This window comes from Marmota marmota, unplaced genomic scaffold, assembly GCF_001458135.2.
Source record: "Marmota marmota marmota unplaced genomic scaffold, marMar, whole genome shotgun sequence".
NCBI lineage: Eukaryota > Metazoa > Chordata > Mammalia > Rodentia > Sciuridae > Marmota > Marmota marmota.
In genome coordinates this window covers 37228278-37239912 of record NW_025999900.1, presented here as the reverse complement: position 1 = coordinate 37239912, position 11635 = coordinate 37228278, and the positions used below count along the sequence as shown (strand labels likewise).

At 39.4% G+C, this 11635-nt stretch overlaps 1 gene segment (V, D, J or C); it reads left to right on the top strand.

Moving 5' to 3' along the window:
* The first annotated feature begins 3603 nt into the window (after positions 1-3603).
* LOC125615295 lies at positions 3604-4625 on the top strand. The segment is given in 2 exon segments: positions 3604-3699; positions 3875-4625. Coding segments are annotated over 2 exon segments (432 nt in total).
* Positions 4626-11635: the final 7010 nt, after the last annotated feature.

The window sequence follows — 11635 nt, the reverse complement described above, 5'->3', positions numbered from 1 at the left end:
ACTTCAAATAACAAGACAGCAGTACCTCCTGACTGGTTGTGCAGCCTTTACTGAAGTCATATTCTTATACCAATTGTTCACGTTTATTGAGTTCCTACTGTGTATGATGCACTCTCAAAGCATTTTCTGTGCATTATCCCATCTAGCCCTCTTCATATCATTCTGTTGGCACCCCATTTTACAAAAAGGACATTGATACTTGGAGATTGTTAAGTAGCTTTTCCAAGCTCACTCAGAGAGATTAAATGAATTAGCTGGGTTTCAAAGCCAAGTGTGTTTGAGGCTGGAGCACAATCTCTTATCCAATTCTTCCAGAGTGCCCATCAACCTTTCTCTCCCAATTATTCTTATGGATGAGCACTAAGTGTATAGAATTCCACTTTTATAACACTACCCACTTACTCAAAAGCCTCAGTAATTCTTTGCTAATAAGTAACCTACAAACGCATTCAGCATTCAGAAGCTTCTGTTTTCTGGATCCAAACTCTCCATCCTTCTTGATTTTCTACTGTACTCCAGCCCACTCTCCTTCTTCCATCGGTCCACCTTTTCAGCCATTTCTCCACAGAAGAACTTAAATGTATTTGAGGAAATGACTATAGTACATCCATCCTGGCAATAGTGAAGTAGAAAAGAAAGAAATTCTGACATAAACCATCAGAAGACTGGTATATCAAAAAACAATTTGAAATACTTCTTCAGAGGGAATTTTGCATGAACTGGAAAAACCTACACTGATTTGAATTCTTGGTGGATTTAAACTGAGTGTCTACTTATGCTATTCCAGTAATATCAAGAAAAAGTCCTTTGAAGTCAATGAACTTCCTATGGGAGGGGGGGATTGAGAAGGAAATGATTCATATGAATTATGTTTTAAATGGTTAACCTAGATACATATGACAATGCTGTTTCTTAAAATTAAAATGTAATTCCTGTGTCTAACATTTTCCTGGGCTATGCATATGTCAATCAACAGATATTGTTGGGAATCTATGCTCCAGGACCTCACTATATGCTGTGTATGATACAATCCCTGCCTTGAAGCACTTAAATATCTACACAGAAAAAAACAAACAAAATGGTCAAAGTAAAATACTATTCTCTTTTTTTCCCTTCCAACTTTACATTGCTATTTACTATTTGAAAGGATGGACACTGATTTGGTAGTAAAGCTAATTGTTAACATTTATTTGATAGTGACTATACGTTAAACACAAGGCTCAAATTTGTACAAAACTTTAAAAAACCCAATCTTCATCATAATATCTGAGATAGTTTACTTGCTATTGTGATAAAATTAATTCTTATTGACATTATATAGAATATTCATATTCAGGCTCACTGAAATAGCCAGCACAATAGTTAGATTTGAGTTCTGTATATAAGATGCTTAATCCCAATATCTTACCACTATTTCCTCCTATTTCCTCTGGTCTCATGGTGCAACTTGGTCATATATCATTCCTAGAGCAATACACTCATCTTCCATTCAAAGTAGATTTTCTGGTTCCCTCAGGCTTAACTATTCCCCTGGAAAAGGGACCATCCACCTGTTGTACTGGTTTCCTTCCAGCCTGCACTAACTTTGGTTTTATCCTTTGCATCATTTTCTGGAGAAAGAATATCCAAAGACCATATCTAAAGACTTGCCTTTTTGGGGACATTTTAAAAGGAAGGCCAGGGGGCAAAAAGACAGTGCAGTTAATAAATATTTGGGTTTGATCAGGAGCATGGGGGCTGGTTGGAAAGGAAAGGAAATCAAATGTTGATATCTCCAAAGCCCTTCCAGCTCCTTCTCCAACCTGTTGCTAAGGTAACCTGCCCCAGGAATTGTTCCTCCCTGCAGGGAGTTGTAGGAGTTGTTAATTAATATCTCCTGGGCTGGTCCCTTCCTGCCATACCCGTGGGTGGCTTTGTTCCAGTCCTTGGATCACTCCACCTTCACCTTTTGGTCACCCACAGGATGGCGTGAGGAGAGGGGGGCAAGATAAGAGAAGAAGGAGGGCATGAGAACAAAGAAATTCTAAAATGTATAAAAGGGGAAGGACACCCCCACTTCTTTGGACACTCAGTTCGGGACCCCTTCTCTGCACAGAAATCTATCTTTGTTCTGTCCTTTAAATAAAACTTGCTTTCTACGCTTTCCTTGGGGTTTCTTGGGTGTTCAGTCTTCACATCTGGGGAAACGAAATGAATCAGAACTTGGCCCTGACTGATTCTTGTCATTACCTGGATCAAAAGAACATAATGTTGTTAAGCTAAATAAAATGTAGTTATTTTACAGTTATATACAGATTAAATGAATTGAGGTAAATGTAAACATTTTATTTTTAGTGGATGAATTATATGTGAAAGGATTCATATTCTTAGCCTACACTGGATTGACACCACGGACATAAACAGAGCTGTGTATGCTTGCCGTTCCACTCTTCAGAAGGAATAAGATAGGAAAGCTGCAAGTGACAAACCTCTACTAGATTTTCTGTGTGTGTGTATGTGTGTGTGTGTGTATGTGGTGACAGTTGTGACATCCAGGGGCGAAATGTTGAGTTTGCATGAGTCCAAGGGGGCTTCTACTTTTATTTTTAATCATTTTTTTTCAATCTGTCACAGCATTCTTATAATGTCATCTGAAATGACATTGATAAAATCAACTGGATTTTCTTTGTCAACAGCTGTGTACTATAGTATGATTAAAAATAAAACACAACTTGCAATTTTGTTTAAATCAAGATAACACTGAGGCAAAGCATATGAAGCAAACTATTTTTTAATTAATTCTTAAATTCATGTGATGCAATCAACTGCTGTGGCTTAAAAACATAGTAAAGAAGTCTCAAGTACTGAAGTTTTACCTCATGCTCAGGGAGAGACATTTCTTTCTCATGCTGCAGTCTTGATTCAGAGACAACAATTTATTATTATCTTCCCTTATTTCCCTCTACAATTTCTGTTGATCCTCAGCCCCTCCATGTTGAGTCTACTGAAAGCTGCATATTACTTACAAAAGTAGATTTCCTAATATGCATTGTTAATGTTTGGTTCTTTGATATGCTCATGCAGGTTTTGGTGCACGTGTGTGTGTGTGTGTGTGTGTGTGTGTGTGTGTGTGTTGTGTTTGAACTTCTATTCCTCTTTTCATCCTTCCTTGATTTTATCAGTTAAGATCGTTGTTGTTTTTTGAAGAGAACCCCTATCCTACTCTTCTCCCCACTTCTGCCCACCTGCTCTATAATCACTGGTGATAGTTTTGCTCTGACACACTTCAGACCTCAATGCATAGATAAGTGAAAGGAAATAAAATAGTTTTGATGACTGCATTATAAGGGTCTATAAAATTAAAAACTACGTACCATATAGGAGCAGTAATTACCCTGCCACACCTGCTGCAAGAGGTGCACACCCACTGTGGTAACATTTCTTTGGTGATTCTGTCTGTGGCCACCAGGTGACACTAGCTCTCTTTCCCTCTGTTGACTAGGCCTTTTCTTATGACTTTGAAGTAAGTTTATGTGGGAGGAGCTCATCTCTGATTGGCACATCATCAGAAAAGCCTTCTGGTTTATTGGATCCAAAGGACCAAGAAAGAAAGACTTTTGGCTACATAATTTTAGGCAGCATTTTGAGTATCAAGACAAAGTATCAGGATGAAGAAGATGCAGGGATCTGTGCTAGTTATATTTTGGCTTCATCTTGGCTGTGAGTTGGGGGGTTCTTAGAGCTGGGAGCTCCAGGGGACATTTATTGAAACCTAGGGGACAGATGAGGGTGTAATTTGAACTTATTTGGCACTTTTTGGAGGAGATTTAGGCACAAAGTTATGAAAGGTCTGAACTACAGCTACACATTGTGTCTGTTGTTGTCTTTCAAACAGGGGTGAAAGGGGGAAACCAGGTGGAGCAGAGTCCTCCTTCCCTGAGACCCTGGGAAGGAGACCGCACCTCCATGAGCTGCACTTATTCAGTCAGTGTTTTTAACGGTCTGCAGTGGTACAGACAGGACGCAGGCTCAGGTCTCCGACACCTCTTCTCCATGTATTCAGCTGGGGATGTGCAGCAGAAGGGAAGACTCCGAGCCACGTTGCTGAAGGGTGGAAGCAGCTTGAACATTACAGCCATGCAGCATGGAGACTCAGCCACCTACCTCTGTGCTGTAGTCACACAGTACTGCCTAGGCACCTGCGACCTGCACCCAAATCTACAACTGAGCAGGCGTAGCTTGACAGAACCCTCTGCAGCAGGGCTTGGAGCCTGAGTCCTTGCGTGGAGTTAAGGGCTGGGTTGACCAGGGAGGTCAGGAGACAAGTGCTGCTGCTCATTTGAGCTACATTTTTCATCTGGCCACCCTTCACATTCTCCTGGGGCCTCTTCTGAGTACATCAATCCAAGTGTTACTTCTCTCCTACAGGATCCATCAGAGCCCCTGGTCAGTCTTTGAATATGGAGAGCATGTTCTCTTTTGGGTCTGGTGGAAACAGAAAAATTTAGTATTGTACTTCTACTTCTAGAAATCTGACAAAAGAACTCTAAATGGAAACATAAATCTGGACAGGTATGTGTACCAGAAGGCAAGCATTGTGGTTACCTTTCAGTATGTAAAATGTTCTATAATGGAATACACCTCCTTATTAACAGTTTATTAATAAACTTATCAAAGACCTACTAAGTGTTACACGCTCTGCTTCCTGTTCCCAAAGAGCTCAGGCTGGTAGGAATGATAGTCTGGTAGTAATGGTTTGTGGAAAATGCCGTAGGAGCGATTTCTATTCACTCATGCATTGAAGAAACATCTAGCAGCTCCTAAAATGTGCCAGCACTCTTTATAAGCACTGGGACAAATCAATGCTGAACATAACAGATAAACTTTGTAGAGCTCATGTTTCCTGAAGTTCTGTGCTGCACAGAGGGAGATCTGAGTCTGTCTAGGAATGGAGGTCTTTGAGAAAATTCAGCCAAATTCAGTGTTTTCTTCATCACTCATTATTTTCAGAAAGCATGGTTAAATATCGGATCTGGCTGAGTGGTGCTAGACTCTGAGCAAGTGCTTCTGAAGCCTGTTGCCACTTATGACAGTAGCAAAACTGGCTCCCATGTGGCAGAAATTGCTGGCAGGGCGAGGAGGACATGCCAGGTGGATTTTGGTATCAAATCAACCTGGAAAGTGAAGGGCTACCAGCTGACATAGGAAAACAAAATATAATAACACCTGACCCTTTATCTAACAATAAAATTGTAGAGATCAAATAAAATACCATTAGAATTTATGAATGATATTAAAAGTAAGCACACATTATTTTAAATAAGTATAGTTTTCTGGGAACAAGGACTATAGATTGTAGGTGTTCTTAAAGGGACCCTGCTTTTGTGAAACCATCATTGGAGAAGGGGGCTCAGCACACTGTGACGATGTTGAAGGGATCCCTGCTCCCATAAGAATATTCTGTCTTTCCAGAGGCCTACCTTCCCCAAGCAGGTGAACAGGTGCAGCTGGGGCCCTGAATGCTCAGGAGGAATCTCCATCATCACCAATTGCAATAATGTTCCCAGTTTCTAGTATTAAGGCAGAATCCTGAGACAGGGCTTGATGTTCTGCTAACTTTGAGGAATGGAGAAAAAAGACTGCTGTGATTAAAAACAAAAAGAAAAGAAGGAAGTAAGGAAAGGAAAAACAGAAAAGGAAAGAAGAAAGAGAAGCCCAGCTCCCTGTTTTTTGTGTCTTCAGATCAGGTTCAGGCATTACTTCTGAGCAGAGAGGCCCAACAGCATTCTCCAGGCACCACAGCCAGTGTCTCAGTGGTTCTCAGCCCAGGCTGCACATTAGAATCAGCTGATGTGACTTCTATTCAACATAGTCCTGGAAACTCTAGCCAGAGCAATTAGAGAAAAGAGAGAAACCAAATGGATACAAACAGGAAAAGAATAACTCAAACTATTTCTATTTGCTGATGACATGATTCTATATTTATAAGACCCAAAAAACTCCACTAGGAAACTTCTAGAATTTATAAATGAATTCAGCAAAGTAGCAAGATATAAAATTAACACCCATAAATCAATTGTGTTTCTATACATTAGTGATGAATCAAATGAAACAATAATTAGGAAAATTAGGAAAACAACCCCATTCACAGTAGCCTCAAAAAATATTTGGGAATCAATCTAACAAAAAATGTGGACGATCTCTACCATGAAAACTACAGAACTCTAAAGAAAGAAATTGAAGAAGAACTTAGAAGATGGAAAGATCGCCTGTATTCTAGGATAGGCAGAATTAATATTGTCAAAATTGCCATACTACCAAAGTGCTATACAGATTTAATGCAATTCCTATTAAGGTTCCAATGACATTCTTCATAGAAGTAGAAAAAGCAGTCATCAAATTCATTTGGAAAAAATCAGAGGCCCAGAATAGCCAAAGCAATCCTCAGCACAAAAGTGAAGCAGGAGACATCACAATACTGAACTTTAAATTATGTAACAGAGCTACAGTAACAAAAAGAACATAGTGGGGGGATAGTAGAGGACAGGAAAGGCAGCAAAATACAACAGACACTAGTATGGCAATATGTAAATCAATGGATGTGTAACTGATGTGATTCTGCAATCTGTATACGGGGTAAAAATGGGAGTTCATAACCTACTTGAATCAAAGTGTGAAATATGATATATCAAGAACTATGTAATGTTTTGAACAACCAACAATAAAAATTAAAAAAAAAATAAAACATAGCAATTGAAAAACTTTGAAAAAAAAAGAACATAGTATTGGCACCAAAACAGACATGAAGACCAATGGTACATAATAGAAGACACATAAATACAGTTAAATACAGTTATCTCATATTGTACAAAGGTGCCATCAACATACCTTCAAGAAAAAATAGCCTCTTCAACAAATGGTTCTGGGAAAACTGGAAATCTATATGTAACAAAATGAAATTGAATCCCTGTCTTTCACCATGCTCAAAACTCAACTCAAAGTGGATCAAGGACCTACATATTAGACCAGAGACCCTGTGCCTACTAGAAGAAAAAGTAGGCCCAACTCTCCATCATGTCTGCTCAGGAATGAATTTCTTTAATAAAGCTGAAGCACAAGAATTAAAATCAAGAATCAATAAATGGGATGGCATCAAACTAGAAAGCTTCTTCACAGCAAAGAAAACAACCAACATGAACAGAGAGCCTACAGAATGGGAGAAAATTTTTATCACCTTCACCTTGAATAGAGCATTAACCTCCAGGATACACAAAGAACTCAAAAAATAACACCCCCCCCCAAATAACCCAATCAATAAGTGGTCAAAGAACTGAACAGGCACTTCCCAGAAGAAGAAATATGAATGGTCAACAAATATATGAAAAAATGTAAAACATCACAAGCAATTAGAGAAATGCAAATTAACACGACACTGAAATTTCATCTCAACTCCAGTGAGAATGGCAATTATCAAGAATACAAGTAACAATAAATGTTGGAGAGGATGTCGGGAAAAAGGTACACTTATACACTGGTGGGATTGAAAATTGGTGCAACTACTCTGGAAAGCAGTATGGAGATCCTCAGAAAACTTGGAATGGAACTACCATTTGATCCAGCTATCTCATTCCTCCATTTATACCCAAAGGACTTAAAATCAGCAGATACATTGACACAGCCATATCATTGTGCAGCTCAATTCACAATAGCTAAACTATGGAACTAACCTAGGTGTCCTTCAACAGATAAATGGATAAAGAAAATGTGGTATATATACACAATGGCATATAACTCAGTCCTTAAAGAAGAATAAAATGATGGCATTTGCTGGTAAATAGGGAGCTGGAGAATGTCATGCTAAGAAAAATAAGGCAGTCCCCCAAAACCAAAGGCTGAATGTTTTCTCTGATATGTGGATGCTAATTTACAATGGGGGTGTGGGGGAGGAGGGAGAAGGGGAGATCCACTGGAATAGGAAAGACAGTAGAATGAATCGAACATAACTTTTCTATGTTCATATGTGAGTACACTACCAGTGTAATTCCACATGATGTACAACCACAAAAACCGGACCTTATACTCCATACACACACACACACACACACACACACACACACACACACATATATATATATGAATGATATGTCAAAATACATTCTACTGTCCTGTATAACTACAAAGAACAAATAAAAAAATCAGCTGTTTGGTTTACATTCACCTCTCTGATCAATTAAGTCAGAATCCAGTGGATAGGCCCTGGCATGCTGTGCTCCTCAGAGGTGTGTGTAATGTGTAGACAGGAGGAGAACTGTGCACTTGGCAAATTCTGCAACCAGAGCTGCTGGAGCCTCTTGGAGTTACAGATATGTTGCAGAGTCTGTTGTTTTAAGTTACTTTTCATATTAGAAGCAGTGTGAAATACCAGTGGAGGCCCAGCTGATCACTGGGCTACAGCCCTGGGGACTCTAAGAGCACTGGAATAGGAGCTATAAGTCTAAAGACATAACAGTTCAATAACATGGAATGGTTTCTGACTAATGGATTAATAGCTCTTTACCTCGTTTATTTCCAGGCATATGAAGTTCAAGTAATAGAAAAAAATCTATGGTTTGTAAACATTAGACTTTGGTGCGAACACAACTAGTGGATATTAATAAAGCTCTGTTGCAAGATGAGTAAAGATTTAACCTCATATGATCTAGTGTATGTGTCCTCTAATATTTGTTGAAAGAATAAAAAAATTGGTTTGAATGAAAACATAGAGCAAGGAGACTGGGGATGGAGGAACTGGTGACCTGTTCTAAGATCCTGTAATAACAAAACTGACTATGAGAAAAATCACTGATCATCTTGTGTTTTATGTCTGTCTTTTAATTTCTGCAAAAAAGAGAAAGTAATTTGTCTCCTGCTGTCTTCACAGGGTGACATACAACTTCAGGCTTTAGAAATAGATTTCAATTTAAGCATTTGGTCCTTTGGTTAATGGGTTCATTTACATTCTTGAAAAATCTATTATCATTTTATCATCTAATTTTAAAGGGTAAGTGAGTAATAATTTGTCCAAGTATTTTAGAGCTATTAAGAAAATTCTCAAGAGGTTTGTGTAGGTGAAGGTGGAAGAATTATTTCCCATTCTTTCCAATTTGATGGCTCTCTGCCTCTTGGTTCTCTATATAATATAGCTCTAATCATTTCCCCCCTGGCTCCCAGTTCTTGGCTGAGGGAAAGCTTGAACACAACGTAATTCATTTCTTTGTCTATCCATCTTTCAACACACAGTTGCTGGTTGCCCATCGAGGGCCACACACCTTGGTGTGATCCCAGGCCATCTACTGGTGCTTACCACGTCCCAGGCACAGGAAGTAGCTCAATTTTCAAGCTTAGTTTTGCAGGTTTTTTCTCACTTTCATCTGTTCCTATTTCCCTTCTTTCTTTCTTCTATTACTTTCTCTCTTTCCCTCGTCTATCATCTAAAATGTTCTCCTTCTCTTATTCTCTCCAACTTCTTTTTTTCTGCCTCTAAGCCCATTTTATTAGTACCATGAAATATACATGGTTTTCCTGTGTTGTTGCTTTTTCTAGTGTTTGCCTTGGAAAAACAGATGTCCAGAGATGGTTGTGCAAGAAAGAACATCCTTTTTTTTTTTTTTTTAAAATATGCCACAATTTTTATTGCAATGTGGCCAGTTTTGTTAGGGTAGGGAATTTGATCTCAAAACAATGTCCCATTTAAGACTCTTTTAAACCGAAATTGCCATCATGACTGATATTCAAAATATCATTGTTACAAGACTCACATGGTAAACAGAAGACTCCTACAGCTATTCAGTAATGGACTCTAAATGGGAAACAAAAACGGCATTAACAGCTATTTCTTTTAAGAAGACATGCAGGAAAAGACAGTGGGAAGTTGGAAACTGGGTACCTGGCCAGCTGGAGATCTGATATGGGAGCTGCCCCTACCAAATATGGCGAGGGAGGTGAGCCAGGATGTAGGCAGTTTGCTTCCAGTGCCGGGGTGTTGGGTGAGGTGGGGGAGCCAGGTGATGGTGTTGTGCTGGGGTAGGTAGCAGCTGAGTGACCTGCATGGGAGTGGAGTGAAGTCTGGGAGTTCTGCAGGGGTGCTGATAGGCGATTCTGCTAAGGTGCTTGCAAGCCCTGCATGGGCTAGAACTGCGGGCTGTGGGTTTCGGGAGCCAGGAGTCTAGAGTCCTGCTCGAATGCTGAGGCTCAGAGCCCTGAATGGGGTCACAGCTCTGCTGATTTCTGCAGAGAGCAGCTGTATAGGGGTTCTCTAACACTCTCAGAGATGCAGTATTCTGACTAGGTGAGATCTGGCTCACAGAGTGATACAGAATGCTGTCTCCCTCTGGCCCGCCATCTTTGTTCTTCATATACCACATTTTCTTTATCCATCCATCTGTTGAAGGCATCTAGATATAGCACATAATATTTGATCATGATAATAAATGACTATATTATCGATTTATGTAAAAAAACCCCAAATTTGATTTCCATTAAATAGCATTTTGTAAGTCATTTGTTTTTAATCACCATAAAATCAAGGCAGTTATTTTCTTTTCTGACCATCTGCATATCTTGCACCAAGGAACACATAGTGAGTGGGGCTGGGTTGAGTGACTGCTAAGGACTTGGTTGGTCTTCAGTGACCTGTGTTGATGGTTTCAGTCCACCAGGGGGCACCCCAGGCTATACCAGGAATGACTTATCTGAAGATCTCAGGGAGCTGAACAGAGAGAGGAGACCAGAGAACATAGGATCCAGTCAGGTCAGAGGCAGGGGGGAGGTGGTGCTGGTGTAAATTCATCTCAGGTCTTCAGCTCTTCCATTCTATATAAAACCTCAGAAGGCTGAAGTCCATTTCTATATTCTATACATAACTGGAGCTGTTATGTCTGTAAATCCATTGGGATGGTGGCTTTCTGAGCAGAGGTGAGAGAATTGGAATTTTGGGCACTGTGAGCATAGAAGCTTGATAGAAATTATCACCATCATCTGTTTTCATTAAATTTTTAATGAATAAAATTTCCAAACTTTGCTGATCTAGAAATTATTCTAATAAATCTGATACTCGGTCTTTTCATGTACCTTCTTTGGGACTAGAAAAAACAAGAATAAATAGATGAGAATAAAAATAGGAAAAAAACCCAGAACAAAAATAGAAGAAGAAAAGGGAGAGGACACTATTAAACTTTTGTCATGGACAGAGTTTATTGAGTATAGGGAAAGGGTTGGATAGAAAAAGGGGAAAGGTCGAGAATAAACACGGTGGACTTCATACACATAATCTATTTTTATATTTTTTTAAAATATTTATTTTTTAGTTGTGGTTGGACACTGAGCCACAACCCCCAGCCTCAACCTATTTTTATTTTAACTAATGAAACTCTTGTTGGAAATGTTTCCTATGCAGATCATGATTTTTTTTTTCTATTGGGGATTGAACTCAGGGGCACTTGACCACTGAGACACATTCTCAGCCCTATTTTGTATTTTATTTAGAGACAGGGTTTCACTGAGTTGCTTAGTGCCTCGCCTTTACTGAGGCTGGCTTTGAACTCACAATCCTCCTGCCTCAGCCTCATGAGCTGCTGGGATTACAGGGATGTATCACTGTGCCCTGCAGATCACAATC